The sequence below is a fragment of the Hemitrygon akajei genome, chromosome 9, assembly GCF_048418815.1.
Source record: "Hemitrygon akajei chromosome 9, sHemAka1.3, whole genome shotgun sequence".
NCBI lineage: Eukaryota > Metazoa > Chordata > Chondrichthyes > Myliobatiformes > Dasyatidae > Hemitrygon > Hemitrygon akajei.
The window spans coordinates 92,162,908-92,186,255 of record NC_133132.1 but is presented as its reverse complement, the minus strand read 5'-3'; the positions used below and the strand labels follow the sequence as shown (position 1 = coordinate 92,186,255).

Sequence of the window (23,348 nt, the reverse complement as noted above, 5' to 3'; positions counted from 1 at the left end):
AGGGTGACCTAAATTGATCAAGGAGTAGGATTATAAATGTCAGTACAACATTGTGGTCTGAAGTGCTGTGCTATTCTATGTTCTAGATCAGACCTCAGCCCCAGCCTCTGGTTTCCTCACTCTGGCCAGCCCAACCTGCAAAGTCTGTTCCAAACACCAATCATCCATTTATATGAAACCTACACTGATTCCATTTTACTATCTTAATATTCCTATCATCTACACCCCCCACAACACAAACACTCACCTGTACACCATGGGCAATTCACAGTGGCCATTTAATTTACTCGTAGATCTTTGGAAGGTGGGGTGAAATTCAGGCAGGAGGAAACTTGTGCAGTCACAGGAAGAGCATATAAACTCCACACAGTCAGTTTTCTGGAGCAGTGAGTCAGCCACTCTACTTGCTGCACCACACTGCCACCCCAGAAAAGCAAGGCTTAAAGATCCCTCCAGTCCCAGTAAAGTCATGGTAATCCCTGGTTTACTAGCTGGCCCTGTTAAAAGGCACAGTGAGAATTTTGCTAGCACTGGAAGATTAGGTAATCTTAGTTCTGGAATCAAGACAATATAGGTTTTTTCCCTTTTTCCCTCTGCAGACACCGATGGGAAAATAGCATGGAGTACGTCTATCTATCTCCAATTGGAACGAAGGATTCAGAGAGAACCTTCCATTTCTGTTGTACACAGCTGTTCAATTAAAGCAAAGATTAGACTTAATAGAAAACTGCCCACAATAATAGGAGAATATTCTTGAAGCAGAGATTGGAAGATTGGGCAATACAAATACAAGTTCAAATTCAAGTTTAATTGTCATGCAACCATACACATACATAAAGCTAAATGAAATAACATTCCTCTGGGTTTCAAAGTAGAAAATACAGTAAGCACAGTTACAAACAGCACATATAGTCATAAAAATAACATTAACAGGTCCTGAAGTGGCATAGTCTTTAGAATGATGATTGATAAAGCCAAAACCAAAAATTTATTAAATGAAAGGCTTGTAAACATTAGATGAAGAGGATATAGAAGAGGACAAGAGGGGAAGTGCTAATTACAGTGGGGAACTGAGTTAAGGTGGCTGGTTCAAGTAAGGAGTGAACTAGTATTATCCAGTTGGACCAAATGGTCTAATCCTGTCCAATAGATTTCATGTACTACCATGAATGCTTCACATCTTCTTGGAACACAGATTGCTTGAGTAAAAGCTTTGAGTATTGTTAGATGAATCTGGTCATTTAATTTATAAATTCCATTTATAAATTTAAGTCTGCATTGAGTAGTTAAAATTCAATGTGTGTACGATATGTTTATGGGAATGCTATGTTGGTACTAGGATCATGGGGACACTTACAGGCTGCCCCCAGCACATCATTGAACTGTGTTGGTCATTGATGCAAAATGATACATTTCATTGTATGTTCCACGTTGCATGTATGTTTTGATGTACATGTGACAGATTAAGCTAACCTAATCAAATCTAGTTAAAATAACAAGATGTTTATCTGTGTGTCAAATAATAATTTTTAGATTACATTTAGCTTTTCCAAAAGGCTATGTGGTTGGACTTAGTAGAGAATGGACACTCCTGAACATCATTCTGGCCTTTGCCAGAGAGCTGAACTCTTCAGAAGCAATGATAGGAGACAATATAAATTTGTATGCATACTGCCATTAAGGAAAGAAATAATCAGGACTACTGGGAAGTTGGTCAATCCATGTTGCCTTGACTCCAGAACACAGATTCCCAAAACAAAGATTCTATTCCAAGCTCTGTCAACATTGCCAGGCAGAGAAAGGAAAATACTTAGAGTTGTGCTCAGAGTCTCCTTGAAGGAATACAACATCCATAAACTTCTGGCGACTTCTAACCCATGAAAGTGGAGAAGGAGCGTTCAATATAGTACTGAAGATCTCAAGTCTGTACAATAGGACACAAAAGCCCTGAGAGCACACCAACTCATGACCTATTCACACACCCTGCTATACTATAGGCATCCATTAGTCTTGTCAGACCATGGATTTGTGCCTTGGAAGGTTATCCAGGGTGCAGGCCTGGGCAGGGTTGTATGGGAGACTGGCAGTTGCCCAAGCTGCAAGCCTTCCCCTCTCCACGCTACCGATATTGTCCAAGGGCCCAAGGACTAGGACCCAAGCAGCTTGGCACTGGTGTCGCCGCAGAACAATGTGTTGTTAAATGCCTTGCTCGAGGATACAAACATGTTTCCTCAGCTGAGGCTCGAACCAGTGACCTGTAGGTTACTAGTCCGATGCCTTATCCACTAGGCCAACACACACACCCTGCTAAGTTCCTCATTTAATCCATAAGACCATAAGACATAGGAGCAGAATTTTGCCATTCAACCCATTGAGTCTGTTCTGCCATTTGATCATGGCTGATTTATTTTCCCTCTCAACCACATTTTCCTGCATTCCCCCAGTAACCTTTGACATCCTTACTAATCAAAAACTTATCAGCCTCTGCTTGTTGCTTGTCATATCATCACATTGCAGCAAATTCCATATGCATGAAGTGTATACAGTAAATAAAGTTTATCCTTGATCCTTGAAATATATCTAATGACATGGCCTCCACAGATGTCTCTGGCAATTAATTCAACAATTTCACCACCTCTGGCTAAAGAAATTCATCTTCATCTCTGTTCTAAGTGGATGTCTTCGATTCTGAGGCTGTACTCTCTGGTCCTAGCAGACTCATTTGTGGAAGAGGCTTCAGTTCCCACATTGACCTCATTAACCACGTCAGAATTCACAAACCAGAGTAGATGCAACTCATTGATAATGCAAAATGATGCTTAAGAAGAATCAGAAGTCTCACTTCTCATTACCAAATAGTAATTTCACTTTTACATTACCAATGGGGTTCAATATGCTGCTTTACAAATATAGGAACTGAATTAGGTCAGTTAATTCTTCAAGCTTCTTTGGTTATTTAAATTGACTGTACCAAATTCGTATCGTAACTCTGTCCACATAACCTGGCTTTACAATTTGTAATTCTTTGATATGCAAATCTATAAATATGAGTCATTAAATTTTCAAGTGAGCCTAGGGCACAAAAGCGTTTTTTGGAAGAGTAAGAATTGTTTTTCAGATTTCCCCTCACGGAGAAGTGTTTCCAACATTATTTAGTTCTTGACATCCCTTCGAGAATAGATCTGCAATTCTTTTTAGATTTCTAAAAATAATTTATGTTTCTTCTGGTAGGGCATCTCGGTAGCACAGCGGCTAGCACATGCTATTACAGGTCAGGCTGCTGGAGTTCAGAGTTCAATCCCGGCGTACCCTTTAATGAGTTAGTATGTCTTCCCCACAGAACGTGTTGGCTTCCTCCATGTGCTCCAGTTTCTGCCCATACTCCAACAACATACCAATTAGTAGGTTAGTTAGTCATTGTAAATTGACCCCTGATTAGTTTAGGGTGAAATCAGTGGGATGCTGGAGGCGCAGCTCAAAAAGCTGGAATGGTCTATTCCACTCTGTTTCTCTAAGTAAATAAATAAGCACCGTACTAAATATTTCACTTACTTTAAACCTCAATGAACTAATTTCTTAATATTCTCATCATGAAGAATTACAAATATAGAGGGAAGCTTTTGGTAGAAACTTTATAATTCTGGTGTAAGTCTACTTAATTGTTAATATCTGCTATTGCACTGGCCGTCTTTCTTGGCTACAACACTTGGATACAAACATAGACAAATGTCTCAAAGAGAAGAAGAAATATAAAAGCATTTATGAATAGAACACCAAAATATTAAAGAAAGATAAGAAAGATGTTGTAAACTATCAGCACATTTGGTCTGAACCAAACAATTGCTGGTACCTGTAGGCATTGACTCCATCTTCACAAGTGCCTCCATTTTGACACCAGTGGTCTTCACATTCATTTTTGTTGTGGGTACAACTGCTTCCCATCCATCCAGGCGCACAGATGCAATGCCTCTGCGTGTTGTCGCCCAGAAAACAGAAACCACCATTTGCACACGGCTATTAATATCACCAGGTAGGGGAAAATGGAGGTGGGGAGAAAAGAAGGAAAAAATATGGTCAAGTAAAGGTTGTTGACATGATTATGCATTATTATTTCATAATCTGATGGTGTGATAAAACTGATTTGAGTGACAGTAAATGCAATGCATGGTCATTGGTGCTGGTTGAGTTACGTATGTAACTTGTTACACATGTACCTTGAGGTCCAGAGCTGAAACGATAAAAATGATGAGAATGTAGATTATCAGAAAAGGAATTGGTTTCTCATTTAGCTCTGAGACAATTCAGAGTGAGTTTGAGGCAACAAATCAATGTTGCCCTTCAGAAATATCACCTTAATTCTGAGGAAACAACAAACCACCCACTAGAAGATCATATTTTATATTGTAAGTGTCAGCAGGGAAGGTTGCAAGTAGTCTACAGATTCTCCCTACCTCCTTCTCAAGAGAATAATTTCTAGTGAGAAGAAAACAGACTTGCCTCTAATGACAGCTGAATAGCAACTTTCTTAAAACATAGAAACATAGAAAACCTACCAACACAATACAGGCTCTTCAGCCCACAATGTTGTGCCAAACACATACTTACTTTAGAAACTGTCTAGGGTTACCCGTAGCTGACTATTTTTCCAAGCACCATGTACCTATCCAGGTGTCTCTTAAAAGACCCTATAGTCTCTGCCTCCAAAACAGGCAGCCCATTTCATGCACTCACCACTCTCTGCATAAGAAATTTACTCCTGACATCTCCTCTGTACCTACTTTCAAGCATCTTAAAATTGTGCCCTCTTGTGTTATCTATTTCAGCATTGGAAAAAGCCTCTGACTATCCACACGATTAATGCCTATACACATCTATCAGGTCACCTCGCATCCTCTGTCACTCCAAGGAGACAGGCCGAGTTCACTCAACCTATTCTCATAAGGCATGCTCCCCAAACAAGGCAACATCCTTCTAATTCTCCTCTGCTCTCTTTCTATACTTTTCACATCCTTCCTGTAGTGAGGTGATCAGAACTGAGTACAGTACTCCAAGTGGGGTCTGACCAGGGTCATATATAGCTGCAGCGTTACCTCTCAGCTCTTAAACTCAGTCCTACAGCACAATTCAGGCCTTTCGGTCCATAAAGTTCTGCCAAACATGTCCCTACCACAGAAATTAATAGGCTTACCTACAGCCCTCTATTTTACTAAGCTCCATGTACCTACCTAAAGGCCTCTTAAAAGACCCTATCGTATCCACCTCCACCACTGTTGCCGGCAGCCCATTCCACACACTCACCACTCTCTGAATAAAAAACTTGCTCCTGACATCTCCTCTGTTCCTACTCCCCAGCACCTTAAACCTGGGCCCTCTTGTGGCAACCATTTCAGCCCTGGGAAAAGCCTCTGACTATCCACATGATCAATGCCTCTCATAATCTTATATACCTCTATCAGGTCACCTCTCATCCTCCGTCGCTCCAAGGAGAAAAGACCGAGTTCACTCAACCTATTCTCATAAGGCATGCTCCTCCAATCCAGGTAACATCTTTGTAAATCTCCTCTGCACCTTTTCTATGGGTTCCACGTCCTTCCTGTAGTGAGGTGACCAGAACTGAGTACAGTACTCCAAGTGGGGTCTGACCAGGGTCATATATCGCTGTAACATTACCTCTTGGTTCTTAAACTTAATCCCATGGTTGATGAAGGCCAATGAACCGTTTGCCTTCTTAACTGCAGAGTCAACCTGCAGAGCAGCTTTGAGTGTCCTATGGACTCGGATCCCAAGATCCCTCTGATTTTCCACATTGCCAAGAGTCTTACCATTACTATACTCTGCTATCATAGTTGACCTACCAAAATGAACAACCTCACACTTATCTGGGTTGAACTCCATCTGCCACATTTTAGCCCAATTTTGCATCCTATCAATGTCCCGCTGTAACCTCTGACAGCCCTCCACACTATCCACAACACCCTCAACTTTTGTGTCATCCACAAATTTACCAACCCATCCCTCCAGTTCCTCATCCAGGTCATTTATAGAAATCACAAAGAGAAGGGTCCCAGAATAGATCCCTGAAGCACACAACTGGTCACCGAACTCCAAGCAGAATACGACCCATCTACAACCACTCTTTGTCTTCCACTGAAGCCAATTCTGGATCCACAAAGCAAGGTCTCCTTGGATCCGATGCCTCCTTACTTTCTCAATAAGTTTTGCATGGGGTACCTTATCAAATATCTTATCCATATACACTACGTCTATGGCTCTACATTCATCAACTTGTTTAGTCACATCCTCAAAAAATTCAATCAGGCTCATAAGGCACAACCTGCTTTTGACAAAGCCATGCTGACCATCCCTAATCCTACTATGCCTCTCCAAATATTCATAAATCCTGCTTCTCAGGATATTTTCCATCAACTTAGCAACCACTAAAGTAAGGCTCACTGGTCTATAATTTCCTGGGCTATCTCTACTCCCTTTCTTGAATAAGGGAACAGCATCTGCAACTCTCCAATCCAGCAGAACCTCTCCTGTCACCATTGATGATACAAAGATCATTGCCAGAGGCTCAACAATCTCCTCCCTTGCCTCCCACAGTAGCCTGGGGTACATCTCGTCCAGTCCTGGTGACTTATCCAACTTGATGCTCTCCAAAAGCTCCAGCACATCCTCTTTCTAAAAATGAACATGCTCAAGCTTTTCAATCACCAAGATCCTTTTCCACAGTGAATAGTGAAGCGAAGTATTCATTAAGTACCTCTGCTATCTCCTCTGGTTCCATACACACTTTTCCACTGTCACACTTGATTGATCCTGTTCTCTCACATCTTATCCTCTTGCTCTTCACAGACTTGTAAAATATTTTGAGGTTTTGTTTAATCCAGCTCACCAAGGCATTCTCATGGCTTCTTCTGGCTCTCCTAATTTCATTCTTAAGCTCCTTCCTGCTGGCCCTATAATCATCTAGAATTCTATCATTACCTAGTTTTCTGAACATTTTGTAAGCTTTCCTTTTTTTCTTTTAGATTTCCAACAGCCTTTGTACACCACAGTTCCTGTACCCAACCATCTTTTCTTTGTTTCATTGGAACATACCTATGCAGATCTCCACGCAAACATCCCCTGAACATTTGCCACATTTCTGCCATGCATTTCCCTGAGAATATCTGTTCCCAATTTATGCTTCCAAGTTCCTGCCTGATAGCTTCATATTTCCTCTTACTCCAGTTAAACACTTTCCTAATTTATCTGTTCCTATCCATCTCCAATGCTATGGTAAAGGAGGTAGAATTGTGATCACTATCTCCAAAATACTCTTCCACTGAGAGATCTGACACCTGACCAGGTTTATTTCCCAATACCAGATCAAGTACAGCCTCTCCTCTTGTAGGCTTATCTACATATTGTGTCAGGAAACCTTCCTGAACACATCTAACAAACTCCACTACATCTAGACCCTTTGCTCTAGGGAGATGCCAATAAATATTTGAGAAATTAAAATCTCCCATCATGACCCCCTGTTATGATTACTGTATACTTTCCCAGAATCTGTCTCCTCATCTGCTCCTCGATGTCCCTGTTACTATTGGATGGTCTATAAAAAACACCTTGTAGAGTCATTGACCCCTTCCTATTTCTAACTTCCACCCACGGATAATCAGTAGACAATCCCTCCTTGTCTTCCTCCTTTTCTTGCTACCATGACACTATCTCTGATCAGCAGTGCTGTGCCCCCACCTCTTTTTCCTCCCTCCCTGTCCTTTCTGAAACATCTAAAACCTGGCACTCAAAGTAACCATTCCTGCCTCTGAGCCACCCAAGTCTCTGGTAATGGCCACAACATCATAGCTTCAAGTACTGATCCACGCTCTAAGCTTATCCGTTTTGTTCATGATGCTTCTTGCATTAAAATAGACACATCTCAATCCATCAGTCTGAGTGTATCCATTCTCTATCACCCGCTTATCCTTCCTTTCACATTGTTTCCAAGCTTTCTCTTTTTGTGAGCCAACCACCCCTTCCTTCATCTCTTCAGTTCAGTTCCCACCCCCCAGCAATTCCAGTTTAAACTCTCCCCAATAGCCTTAGCAAACCTCCCCACCAGGATATTGGTCCCCCTCAGTTCAAATGCAACCCATCCTTTTTGTACAGGTCATGCCTATCTCAAAAGAGGTCCCAGTGATCCAGAAATCTGACTTCCTGCCCCCTTGCTCCAATCCCTCAGCCACACATTTATCTTTCACCTCATTCTATTCCTATACTCACTGTCACGTGGCACAGGCAGTAATCCTGAGATTACTACCTTTAAAGTCCTGCTTCTCAGCTTCCTTTCTAACTCCCTGTAGTGTGCTTTCAGGACCTCCACCCTTTTCCTACCTGTTATTGGTACCAATATGTACCACGATCTCTGGCTGTTTACTTTCCTACTTCAGGATATTGTGGACGTGATCAGAAACATCCCGGACCCTGGCACCTGGCAGGCAAATTAGCATCCGTGTTTCTTTCTTGCATCCACAGAATCACCTGTCTGACCCCCTAACTATAGATTCCTCTATTACTGCTGCTGTCCTCTTCCTTTCCCTACACTTCTGACCCACAGGGCCAGACTCTGTGCCAGAGGCGCAGCCACTGTTGCTTCCCCCAAGTAGGCCATCCACCCCCCCCCCCAACAGTATTCAAATAAGAGTACTTATCGTTAAGAGGGACAGCCACAGGGGTACTCACTTGCCCTTCCCTTTCTTGACTATTACCCACTTATCTGTCTCCCGAGGTCCTGGTATGACTACTTGCCTATAGCTCCTCTGTATCACCTCCTTACTTTGCCTGACCAGATGAAGGTTATCAAACTGCAGCTTCAGTTCCCTAACCCAGTCCCTAAGGAGCCACAGCTCAATGCACCTGGTGCAGACGTGGCCGTCCAGGAGGTTGGGAGTCTCCTGGATTTCTGACATCTGACACCAGTACAGAGCACTGACCTCACAGACATACTTCATGTTTCTATTCCGGACAGGTATCTTTGAGACTCAAGTCAGATTGCAGATACCAGAATTCTGGAGTAAAGCACAAATTGCTGGAGGAAGTAAGCTGGTCAGGAAGCATCAGTGGGAGGAAAAGGTCAATCGATGTTTCAGGTCAAGACTTCTCTTCAGCACGGACAGAACGAGAGGAGATTGACAGCATAAATGCTTAAAGGGAGGAGATGGAACAAAATCTAATGGCTGATAGTTGAATCCAGCCACCATGCAGACCCTAGCCTTAGGTTAACCAATGTAACAGAAACTACATTAGGGCATCTCCATTCTCTAATTTTTGTTGACAGCAGCTCTGGAGAGCTGACACCTGTCTTTTGATGATACTAAATTATGATGGGTATAGATAGGGTTAATATTTATAAACTGATATCCCAACTCTTTTATTCTATGCCCTGATCTATGAAGGCAAGCATGCTATATACCCTCTGCACTACCATATCAAACTGCAATTTTACTTTCATGGAATTAAGACCTGGATCCCTTATGTCTCCTTTTTCATCAGTATTCCTTAGTGAATGAGTGTACCTCTATTTGACTTCCCAAAAATGTATCACCTTAAACTCATCATTCCATTTACCAATGTTGCACCCAATTTCCATCTGATCTACAGTATATCCTATAACATCCTTAGAGGAATGTCTCTGCCATCCACAACACCACCAATGTTTATGTCATCTACAAAGTTACTAATTATTCCTCCTACATTCAGATCCAAGTTAGTAATACATACTCCTAACAGCAAGGATACAAGAATTAGTTCTTGTGGTACATCACCAGTCACAATTGTCCAACCAGCAAATCATCCTTCCACCACTACTCTGTACCTACTATCACCAGACCAATTTTGGATCCAATTAACCAGCTCACTTTGGATTTCATGTTCCTTCTGAAACAACACACACTGCCCCACCTCATTGCTCCTTAAGGCATCTGCAGAATGACCAGCTGCAGAGAGCACAATAAAAAGTCTCACTCTGCTTCTAATGATTGTTCTTACAATGATAAAGATTAGTCACTGAAATGATCATGTCACTTTTGCTAAATGCTTTGATTTTTCTTAAGTCATTATCGCAAAAGAAAATCATGAAAGTAAGATCCAAACACTCAAGAATAAGCCTTCATTAAGAAATCTAATTTGCAAAGGTCAATGAATAATTCTGTGCATTTATGATTAATATTCATGAGAGACCAACCTGAAAAACAGGAGCAGGAGGAAACTAGTCAATCTCTCTTGCCTGCCTTCAGGTCATGACTGATCTTTTACCTTAATACCTCCTTTCTGCACTAATCCTGTATCTCCTGATTCCCTTAATATCTGAAAATCTGTGAGTCCCTGCTTTGAGTAAACTTATTGACTAAGCTTCCACAGCTCTTTTGTAAAGAGAAGTCCAAAGACTCACCACCCTCTGAGTGAAGAAATTGCTTCTCATTTTGATCCTAAATGACTGACCTTTCTTTATTAAGACTCAGACTTTAGGTTCCAGATACGCCAGTCAACAACTCTGCATTACTCCAGCACAACCTGTAGGAATTTTATTCTTTTCAGTGAGCTATTGATTTCTTTTTGTTTTTTTTTGTGTGTTCTTTATTCTTATTGTATATTTTTATGCTGCAACAGATCAGGAGTAACAAACATTTTGTTCTTATTTACACCACCTACTGAAGTATGACAATAAACAATCTTGAATTTCAAAATCATCTCACATTCTTTGTAAACAAGGGAGTGCAGTCCCAGTTCTCCTAGTCTCCCTTCAGATGCAGGGAGACCAAAGCTCCATGTAAGTAGTCTCACCAGGACCCTCTTTAATTGGAGCGAGACCTTCCTCACTGCTCGCTGTGCCTGCATGTTAACTAGCTGTCTGTCATTCATGTACCAGAACACATAGGACCCTCTGAACACCAACGTCTTTCAGTCTATTACCAGCTAAAAATATATAACCTTGTAGTTTTCTTTGTATATAAAATAGTCACACATTTTCCACATTAAATTCGACCTACCACTTCACTTCACCTTTCTTCATTTCCCCTATAGTCTTGGCACCTCCACACAGCTCACTGGCTTTGATTCATCAAAAACTTGAAATAGACAATAGGTGCAGGAGTAGGCCATTCGGCCCTTCAAATGTTATATTTAATCCCCTCATCCAATTCCCTGATATAAATTGTGAACACTTGGAGACTCAGAACTGACCCCTAAAGTTAAGTATTAAGGACATAATTATTTAACAAACAATGTTATATTTATTGGTCAGAATCAGAATCAGTTTTACTATCACTGACATTTATTATGAAATTTGATGTTTTGCAGGAGCAGTACGATGTATATATAAAAAATTATAAGTAAGTAAAATTTATTATCAAAGTACAGACCCTATATATTTGTTACAAAATACGACACTGAGATTCATTTTCTTGTGGGATTACTAAATAAATCCAGTAACTATAATAGAATCAGTGAAGGACTGCAACAACAGGGTGGACAACCAATGTGCAAAAGCAAAAAGAAAGAAAAATAAATAACTAATAATAATAATAATAACTAAATAAGCAATAATTATCAAAAATATGAGATGAAGAGTTCTTGCAAGTGAGTCCATAGGTTGTAGGAACAGCTCAGTGATGGGGCAAGTGAAGTTATCCCCTCTGGTTCAAGAGTCTTATGGTTGAGAGGTAATAACTGGTCCCAAACCTGCTGATGTGAATCCTAAGGCTCCTGTACCTTCTTCCTGATGGCAACAGTGAGAAGAGAATATGCCTTGGGTGGTGAAGATCCCTGATGATGGATGCTGTTTTCTACAACACCACTCCATGTAGATGTGCTCAATGATGGGGAGGGCCTTACCCATGAAGTCTGTTTCTACTAACTTTTGGAGGATTTTCCAGTCAAGGACATTAATGTTTCAATAGAACATAGAACATAGAAATCTACAGCACATTACAGGCCCTTTGGCATACAATGTTGTGCCGACCATAACTCTAGACACTGCCTAGAATTCCCCTAACACATAGTCCTATATTTTTCTGAGCTCCACATACCTATCTAAGAGGCTCTTAAAACACCCTATTGTATCCGCTTCCACCACCACTCCCTGTGTAAAACTTACCCTTGACATACCCTCAGTACCTATTTCCAAGCACCTTAAAACTATGCCCCCTCATGTTAAACATTTCAGCCCTGGGAAAAATCCTCTGGCCATCCATGTGATCAAAGCCCCTCATCATCTTATACATCTCTATCAGGTCACCTCTCATTCTCCTCCACTCCAAGGTGAAAAGACCAAGTTCAATCAACCTATTCTCATAAGGTAGGCCCTCCAATCCAGGCAACATTCTTGTAAATCTCCTCTGCACTCTCTCTATAGTATCCACATCCTTCCTGTAGTGAGGTGACCAGAAAGGAATGGAGTACTTCAAGTGAGCTCTGACCAAGGTCTTATATAGCTGTAACATTTCTTCACAGCTCTTGAACTCAATCCCGTGGTTGATGAATGTCAACACACCATACACCTTCTGCCAAGAATCTTACCATTAATATTTTGTCTACAAATTTGTCTTACCAAAATTAACCACTTCACACTTATCTGGATTGAAGTCCGTCTGCCACTTCTCAGCCCAGTTCTGCATCCAATCGATGTCCCGCTTTAACTTCTGACAACCCTCCAGACTATCCACAACAACCCCAACATTTGTGTGATCAGCAAACTTACTAAGCCATCCTTCTACTTCTTCATCCAGGTCATTTATAAAAATCACAAAGAGGAGGGGTCCCAGAACAGATCCCTGCAGAACACCACTAGTCACCAACCTCCATCCAGAATATGAACAATCTTCAACCACCCTTTGCCTTCTTTGGGCAATATAATTCTGGATCCACAAAGCAAGGTCTCCTTGGATCCCATGCCTCCTTATTTTCTGAAGGAGTCTTGCATTGGGAACCTTATCAAATGCCTTACTGAAATCCATATACACTACATCCACTGCTCTACCTTCAAGATGTTTTGTTACATCCTGAAATAATTCAATCAGGCTCATAAGGCACAACCTGCTCTTGACAAAGCCATGCTAACTATCCCCAAATCAGATTATGTCTCTCCAAATGCTCATTAATCCTGCCTCTCAGGATCTTCTCCAACAACTTGCTCACCATTGAAGTCAGACTCACTGGTCTTTAATTTCCTGGGTTATCTCTACTCCCTTTCTTGAACAAGGGAACAACATCTGCAACCCTCCAATCCTCCGGTACTTCTCCCATCCCTATTGATGATGTAAAGATCATTGCAAGAGACTCAGCAATCTCCTCCCTCACTATCCACAGTAGTCATCCAGCCCTGGTGACTTATCTAACTTAATGCTTTTCAACGCTCCAGCACATTCTCTTTCTTAATTTCTATATGCTCAAGCTGGAAGTCAACCCCACAATTGCCAGGTCTTTTTCCCTGGTGAATTGAAGCACAGTATTCATTAAATACTTCTGCTGCCTCCTCCAACTCCATGCACATATTTCCACTATCACACCTGATTGGTCCCATTTCCATACCAGTCTGTGATGCAGTCATTTAATATACTCTCCACCACACATCTATAGAATTTTTTCAAAGTTTTAGATGCCAAATCTTCGCAAACTCCTTAGGAAGTAAATCAGCTTTGTCTTGGTAGGGGGTATAGAATTTTTAAAAATAATATAATTAACCATACTATTGTATTTTATCATTCAATTTATTTTATTTGATTGATTATCATTATGGGATACCGTGACTGTATCAGTGTGATTTATATGCAGTGCATTTTGTGCTATGTTATTTTGGTTTATAATAAGTATCCTTATGAATTCTGTATTTGTGTATATGAAACTTAATAAAAATATTGAAAAAAGAAAGAAAAGGAAGTAAAGGAGCAGCCGTCATTTCTTTATTATTGCACTAACATGCTGGGGCCCAGGGCAAGTCCTCTGAAATGAGAAAATTTAAAATTGCTGATTCTTTCTACCTCTAATCCCCGATGGGGACTAACTCATGGATCTCAGGATTCCTCCTTCTGATGTCTACCATCAGCTCCTTGGTTTTGCTGTCATTGAGTGAGAGGCTGTTGTTGTGGGACCACTCAGCCAGATTTTCAACCTCCCTCCTATCTGCTGATCCATCACTATCTTTGGTTCGGCCTACAATGGTGATGCCATCAGCAAACTTCAATATGGCATTGGAGCTGTGCTTAGCCACACAGTTATAAATGTAAAGTCAGCAGAGCAGGGGCTAAGCACACAGCCCTGTGGTGCACCTGTGTTGATGGATATTGTGAAGGAGGTGTTGTTGCTAGTCTGAACAGACTGAGGTCTGCAAGTGAGAAAGTCAAGCATCCAATTTCACAGGTGGTATTGAGGCCAAGGTCTTGAAGCTTATTGATTAGTTTTGATGGGATGATAATATTGAATGCTTCACTGCAGTCAATAAAGATCATTGTGATGTATACATCATTGCTGTCCAAATGTTCCAGGGTTGAGTGAAGAGCCAATGAAATGGCATCTGCCAATAAAATGCCATTTGTTGGTAGGCAAATTGGAGTGGATCCAAGTTGCTTCTCAGGCAGGAGTTGATATGTTTCATTATCAACCTCTCAACACACTCCTTTACTGTGGATATAAGTACAACTGGGCAATAATCATTGAGGGCAGAAAAAATAGCTGTTCTGAACCATTGATTGCATATATGCAGGCTCCCTGTACTTCCACACTGATGGTAGCAATGAAAAGATGGTATGTCCTGGGTGAAGGATGTCCTTGATTGAGTAATAGATTACAAAAGCAGGTTAGGTAAGCTAAAAAAAAAAGCAGAAAATGCTGTCAAGCAAATGCAGAAAAGTTTACTACGATGGAATCCGTGATAAGGTACTTTAGAAATGCAGAGAGATAGGAGAGAAGGGATTGCTCTCTTTGCATCATAGAAAGCTAGAAGGGTTCATAGTTCAGAACAGAAGTAAGGAAGAAATTATTTTAGCCAGAAAGTAGAGTATCTGTGGAATAGTCTACCACAGACCGCAGCGGAGGCCAAGTCCATGTGTATATTTAAAGCGGAAGTTGATATTTTCATGATTGGTCAGGGCATCAAAAGTTATGGCAAGAAGGCAGGCGTATGGGGTTGAGTGGGATCCGGGATCAGCTATGATGAAATTGCTAAAAAGACAAGATGGGCTGAATGGCCTAATTCTGCTCCTATGTATTATGGTCCAAATTACAGATAGCTTTGATTTGGTAAATAAAAGGAAACTAAGGCAGGAGTTACCAAAAGACAAAGATTCAAGACAAAGAGAAAAAAAATCAGATGTAGAGTTATTATTTCACATAGAGTTGATAATGATCTGGGGTGCCTTGCATGAGAGGTCTGCAGAAGCAGATTTAGGAGTAGCTTATGAGTTGTATTGGATAAAAGCTTAGAGAAATTATTTACTGCTCAAATAATATGAGAGAAAAAGATGTGACTATTTGGACAGCAAAACCAGGATTCTTATATCAACACTTATCAATGGATCATTTATCCAACTTCATTCATAGAGCAAGGTAAGGTTGCTCCTCACAATTGCATAGCTTGATAAAATTCTCCACACATTTATTGATTCTGATGGTGGTTAACTCAACAAATAAATTACTGTCAAAACCTCAGCCAATTCATAGTGAATGTCAGTATTAAAAAATAAATATGATCCATTTAACATGTTTCGTTTCATGAGCCCTTACTGTAGAAGGGAATTTTGGAAGTACAACCAGTCACTGTTGTAACGTAGGAAATACTGGCCAGCTTCTGCATGGCACTGGTCCATAAACAGCAAAGTGCTAATGATCAGATAACCTGTTTCTGGTGAACCATTACATACTGTATTATCTTACCAGACAATTCCTTCTGTCATGAAATGTTGTAAGTGGACTACATGCACCTGGGACAATTTGATGTCTCATCACAAAGACAGTACCTCCAACAATGTGGCACTCCTTCCAGTATTGCATGTGACTGTCAAGCACAGGAACAAGTGTCTGGTGTGGGCTCTGAATCCACACATTTGTGATGCAAATAATCAACTACTGAGCAAAAGGTAACTTACTAATTTCAATAATTACTGACACAAGAATATTTTAAGTTTTGAGATGTATTTGCAAAATTATAAATAGGGAGTAGGAGTGGACTTATCAGTCCCTTCATAATTTTAAGGCTCACCAGAATATAACTTCAATTCAATACTCTTGTGAACCCACATTAACTTCAACCCCCTTTACCTGTCGAGAATCGACTGATCCCACCCTAACACCATGGTAACATAGCAGTTAGAGTGATGCTATTACAGCTCGGCATGTTGGAGTTCGGAGTTCAGTTGCCATCTGTGAGGAGTTTACATGTTTTTCCTGTGACCACATGGGTTTCCTCCCACAGTCCACAGACACACCAGTTAAACGCGACAGATCCAAGATTGTGCCGTATATGGCAGCCATGTTGTGCACTCCGAATTGGCATTGTAACTTTCTGCTTATTTCTCTAATTCTTTCAGCACTTCTCTTACAACAAGTTGAAAGTCACATCAGGTGTATTGATTGACTCTTTTGAACACCGGAAAGATGGCATTCAATCAGAATGAGCCGCCTTTCTAGCACTGAGATGCCCTGCTTGCATGAACCACGGGAGGTTCATTCACCACACCGGCACTGCTGAGGAAGCATCGTCGGAGATAAGGAAGAAGAACAGGCATCTTGTTTAGATTAAGAAGTCACGCAAATCAGCTGCCACTCCCTAGCACTGGGGTCACCGCGGACTGGTTTAATATTGACAATATTCTTGCGGACTGGCTGACAGGGGAGTGATAATCACGACCAAAGTATAGGTGATAAGTCCACTATAAGTCACTGATAAGTGGTTAATGCACTCAATTTCGTTTCTAAAAGGTTTTATCTAACAAATTTAATATTAAACACCACAGCGCATATTTTCCTAGTATGAACATATAAAATCATTACAACACACCAATATCGCTGAATCAATGGGAACTCGGGGTTTGTTTCCCTGAAACAAGACAGTCCCATCAAGGGGTGATGGGAGACAGCAATACTCAAAGGGGGTTCCTTGTGTCCAGTCAATTCCGCAATTTAGTTTTTGTTATGAGATATGTTGTTGGAAATGGAAACAACATTTTCACTGCTTTCATGGCTATCTCAGGATATTCAGCCTTGACTTTGATCCAGAATACTGGCATAGATGTTATGTCAAACATACTTTTCAACCCACCGTCATTTGCAAGCTCAAGGAGTTGATCTTCTTCCCACGCTGACATGGATGATTCACCGGGGACATTCACAAATGGGTCACGGACCCATTCCTTTGCACGTCTTGTGTCATTTGCAGTTGGAAATTATGCTCAAATTCTGTCGACAGCGAAGGTAGGTAATCACGCACCAGTTGTGAGAACATGACACATATGCCCGTCCACTCAACATCCCCATAGTTCCAGTTTGGCTTTGAAAGCAGACACTTTATCTGCCAGCTTGAAGACAGTTGTCATTCTCCTCTGAAGTGACAAATTGAGTTCATTGAGCCGGTTGAAGATGTCACACAGATAAGCGAGTTTTGCTATCCATTCCTCGTCACTGAAGTGTGCCTCCAGTGGTGACATTTTTCCTGAAAGAAATCTCTGTAGCAGCTCTCTTAACTCGAGAACTCAGTGTGTAGGAGAAGGTGTTCGTGCTGTGCATCCATCGATGTCCTCCGCTATGTCATCGATTCTCCTTGAAACTGTGGTAGCTGAAAGAGAAACCTTTACCATCTTGTTAGCTGCAGCTTCTTCCAACAGTTCACGGCACATGTCCTTGGTAGCAGGCGGAATCAATTCTTCACCACCAGTGAAAGCCTTCTTAGCCTTAGTAATATGGCTAGCCACTAAGTAATATCGTTCCCTCGCGGCCCAGAAGCACATGCTTTGCAGCTAGGTTCCGGTCCATGGCCCGGTGGTTGGGGAGCATTGCCGTAGCATACTGCTGGCCAACGTACAGTCCCTGACAAAAGCTGTGTGAGCTGACAGCCAGAACCTCCTACCAACAGGAAACAAAGCACTGTAAGATCTTTTGTTTTACAGAAAACTGGTTGTCGGAGGAAATACCAGACCAAGCTATTGAACCCATCAGGTTCTCTGTGTTCTGAGCAGACAGGTCTAAAATCTCTCCAGGAAAAGTAAAGGAGTGGGGCTGTATGGTGAACAATGCTTGGTATGATCTTGGTAGTGTGCACATCCGCAATCCTTTCGCTCACCTGATCCATTCTTTTTAAACAGTGACCCCGTAACCTCCACTTCTTGATTCCTTCCTTCCTTTATAAATTCAGAAGCAGATATATATATATAACTTCCTTTATAAGTTCAGAAGTCTCAATATTCAATCTCATGTCAAAACGTCAGGTAATGAAGCACTCCATGCTTCTGATAGCAAGAAGTGGACCATATCCATTCAGGCTTGGGGTAATAACTAACTAATATCAAGTGTATTAGAGTCTAATAATAGAGAGCTCAATTGCCTATGACATTGCTGAGTCTATCATTATTAATATCCTGGGAATTACCACCGTCCAGAAACTCAGATGGACCAGTCACTTAAATATTAAGGTTAAATTATAAACTATAAATATGCAACTACAGAAACAGGTCAGAGGCTAATTAGTGACTCACCTCTTAACACATAAAAGCCTTTTTTGCTATGTACTAGGCACAAGTTAAAAATGTTAAGGAATTTTCTCTATTTGTTTGAAGAATATAGCTCCAGCAATACTCAAGATATCCAATTCAGGATCAGTCAGCCTACTTGAATGGCATCCAACTCACCGTTATAAACATTCATTCTTTCCAACGGTGATATGCAGTGTTGTACCCTCAACAAAATGCACTTCCATTTACTTATTAAAGTCTATTCCAACAGAACTCTTTATCACTTAGGAAAGCAGACATATGATGATATCAATACCATCACAATGTTCAAATCATCCAGTTTCAGAAATATATCATCAGTAGGTCTTAATCCTGGACCGTCCTCTGATATAACAATATTGGAGGACTTTAACCAATAATGATGATGTTTCAAGATGGCGGTGTATCACTACCTTCTTGGGGGCAAATAAGGATGGGAACAAATGCTAGCCTTGCCAATAATGCCCACATCTGTGAACAAATTTAATCAGGTTTCCTTTCAATTGGAAGCTGGGTGATCACTTGCTTTCCTTTATTTTGCCATTCCAGAAAGATGTCCAATTCCTCCTCAGCTCATAGAAACAATTTGGCTGAGACTAATAATTATGAGATCTGGACTTTGGCAGAAAGGCCACCATGTTATTGCCCATTCCTAATTGCTCATGGAATGTTGGTGCTGATCTACCTTCTTAAATTGCTCCAGTCCAAGGGGTAAAATAACTCATACCGTACTCTTGGTTAAGGTATTCCAAGGATTTAACCCAGCAACAACGAAAAGTGACATTGTAATTCCTCTTGTCTCTGCTGCCCTTACCCTTTCAGGTGATGAGTTTGGAAGTCATTACTGTTTGTTTTGAAAAGTTGGATTCTATTTTTAAAACACTATTTTATATTTTTCACAACATCTTGTCATCAATTATTCATATATCAAGATGTTGTTTGTGAGGAGGAATGAAACACAAAGCTGGCTATCTCATTGACTTGAACAGATTTAGGTCACAAAAATTATCTGTGAGCTGCCATTTGGGAAGACTTATAGAGCACATCATTCCTGCTAATGTCCCTTGTGTTTTATATTCCTTTTCACTGTGCTGATACCTGACAAGAATAATCTTCACCATAACACCTGTTGTACTTCACCCTTGAAGAAGAATATGGGGCCAAGTTTTGCTGAAGAATAACTATATCTGAACAATGCAGGTGATTATTAATTCACATATCTACTAGCAGCACAGGGTGTGAAAGATATCCACTTGAATCATTAAACATCACAGGTTGATGTTCAACAAGGCAATTAACCTTCCTGTGATTTTCATGAGGATTAAAATCTCTCATGTCAATTTTGCTATTAAACTTACAGCAGAAAGCTATGTCAATAAATAAGCATGCCAAGTCAAGTCAAGTTGCTTTTTATTGTCATTTCGACCATAACTGCTGGTACAGTACACAGTAAAAACGAGACGTTTTTCAGGACCATGGTGCTACATGAACAATACAAAAACTACACTGAACTATGTAAACCAACACAAAAGCTACACTAGACTACAGACCTACCCAGGACAGCATAAAGTACACAGAACAGAACTTACCTTTGTCATCATAATCTGGCGTAGTTATTTAACCAAACAAGTCCATTAGACCAGAGACACAGGAGCAGGGTTAGGCCATTTGACCCATTAAGTCTGCTCTGCCATGTCATCATGACTGATTTATTATCCCTCTCAACCCAATTCTCCTGCCTTCTCCCCACAACCGTTGACACCCTTACCAATCAAGAACCTATCAACCTCTACTTTAAATATATCCAATGACTTGACTTCTACAACTGCGTATGGTAATGATTTCTACAGATTCACTACCCTCTGGTTAAAGAAAGTCAGTTTACAGAGCTAACAGTTTGTTTATCATTTTGCATGCTAGGAAATCATGTATATTCAGACAAATTTAAATCTGTCCATTTCTGGAGGGATTTATCAATCATGAATGTACTCTATGGAGGCAGAGATAATGCTCATAATGTGCTTAGTGACTGTTGGGGGAATTTCATGTTCCTGTTCTTTTCCTCACAACCAACCCTTAAGTATGGTTATCATTGTTACAGACTGTCAAAGTCTTTTTCTCAGAAAGGGAAGGACCTTATGCAGAGTTTGCTTCATTCAGGTTAGGAATAATTCTGGAGAATTTAAAAACACTTTTTAAAATAGAAAAATAAACTTCTGACTATAATACACTCAGTGATCACTTTATTAAGTATACCTGTGCACCTGCTCTTCTGTGCAAATATCTAAGCAGACAATCACGTTGCAGCAAGTCAATGCACAAAAGAATGCAGACTTACTTAAGAGGTTCAGTTGTTGTTCAGACCAAACATCAGAATGGGGAAGAAATATGATCCAAATGCATTTGACAGTGGAATAATAGTACGTGCCAGATGAGGTGATTTGAGTATCTCAGAGACTGCTGACCTCCTGGAATTTTCACATTCAAGTATTTAGAATTTAGACAATAAGATAGAGGAGCAGAAGTAGGCCATTCAGCCCATCGAGTCTGCTCTGCCATTCAATCATTTTTCCAGTTATCCCCACTTCCCTGCCTTCTCCCCATACCCTTTGATGCCCTGGCTATCAAGAACCTATCTATCTCGGCCTTAAATGCATCCAATGACTTGGCCTCCACAGCCACTCGTGGCAACAAATTCCACAGATTTACCACCCTCTGACTAAAGTAATTACTGTGCATCTCTGTTCTAAATGGATGTCCTTCAGTCCTGAAGTCGTGCCCTCTTGTCCTCGACTCCCCAACAGTTGGAAATAACTTTGCCATATCTAATCTGTTCACGCCTTTTAACATTCAGAATGTTTCTATGAGATACCCCCTCATTCTCCTGATCTTCAGGGAATACAGCCCAAGAGCTGCCAGATGTTCCTTATACAGTAACCTTTTCTTTCCTGGAATCATTCTCGTGAATCTTCTCTGAACCCTCTACAATGTCAGTATATCCTTTCTAAAATAAGAAGCCCAAAACTGCACACAATATTCCAAGTGTGGTCTCACAAGTGCTTTATAGAGGCTCAACTTCACATCCCTGCTCTTATATTCTATACCTCTAGAAATGAATGCCAACATTGTAGTTGCCTTTATCACAACAGACTCAGTCTGGAGGTTAGCCATTAGGGTATCTTGCACAAGGACTTCCAAGCCCTTTTACATCTCTGCATTTTGAATTCTCTCCCCATCTAGATAATAGTCTGCCCGTTTTATTTCTTTCACCAAAGTGCATGACCATACACTTTACAACATTGTATTTTATTTACCACTTCTTTGCCCATTCCCCTAAACTATCTAAGTCTCTCTGCAGGCTCTCTGTTTCCTCAACACTACCTGCCCCTCCACCTATCTTTGGATGATCGGCAAATTTAGCCACAAATCCATTAATCCCATAGTCCACATCATTGACATATATCGTAAAAAGCAGCGGTCCCAACACCGACCTCTGTGGAACTCCACTGGTAACCAGCAGCCAGTCAGAATAGGATCCCTTTATTCCCACTCTCCGTTTTCTGCTGATCAGCTGATGCTCCACCCATGCTAGTAACTTCCCTGTAATTCCATGGGCTCTTACCTTGCTAACCAGCCTCATGTGCAGCACCCTGCTTGTAATATCCTCAAAAAACTGCAGTAGGTTAGTCAGTCAGGATTTTCCTTTCAGGAAACCATGCTGGCTTTAGCCTACCTTGTCATGTGCCTCCAGGTATTCTGCAATCTCATCCCTAACAATTGATTTCAACAACTTCCCAACCACTGATGTCAGGCTAACAGTTCTATAGTTTCCTTTCTGCTGCTTCCCACTCTTCTTAAATAGTGGAGTAATATTGGTAATTTTCCAGTCATCTGGTACAATACCAGAATTTATCGATTATTGAAAGATCATTGTTAATGCCTCTCAAACTCTCAGCTACTTCCTTCAGAACCCGAGAGTGCATTCCATCAGGTCGTGGAGATTTATCCACCCTTAGACCATTAAGCTTCCTCAGTACCTACTCAGTCTAATTTTTCACTGCACGTACTTCACTTCCCTGACACTCTTGAATGTCCAATATACTGCTGATAACTTCCACTGTGAAGACTGATGCGAAATACACATTCAGTTTCTCTGCAGCTTTCATTACAATATCTCCAGTGCCATTTTCTATTGGTCCTATATCTACCCTCAACTCTCTTTTACCCTTTATATACTTAAAAATGCTTTTAGTATCTTCTATGATATTAATCATCAGCTTCCTTTCATAATTCATCTTTTCCTTCCTAATGACCTTCTTAGTTTCCTTCTGCAAGTTTTTGAAAGCTTCCCAATCTTCTATCTTCCCACTAGCTTTGACTTCCTTGTATGCCCTCTCTTTTGTTTTTACTATGGCTCTGACTTCACTTGCTACCAACCACAAACTGCATCACACAAGACTTCATTAGAAGTTTGAGGAGATTTGTCAAGCCACCAAAAACTTGCAGTTTTCTGTGGATGTGTGGTGGAAAGAGTTCTAATAAGCTGTATCACATCCTGGTATGAAGGCTCCAGTTCACAGGATTGCAAATGGCTGCAGAGGA

General features: G+C 40.8%; 1 protein-coding gene across 1 annotated transcript in view; it reads right to left on the bottom strand.

The window, feature by feature from the left end:
* eys (eyes shut homolog) overlaps positions 1-23,348 on the bottom strand; it is a 1,854,977-nt gene that overhangs the window by 1,407,800 nt on the left and 423,829 nt on the right. Inside the window, exon 9 of the mRNA XM_073056513.1 lies at positions 3,851-4,014. Coding sequence (XP_072912614.1) covers positions 3,851-4,014 — 164 coding nt within the window. The remainder of the gene's footprint in view (positions 1-3,850; positions 4,015-23,348) is intronic.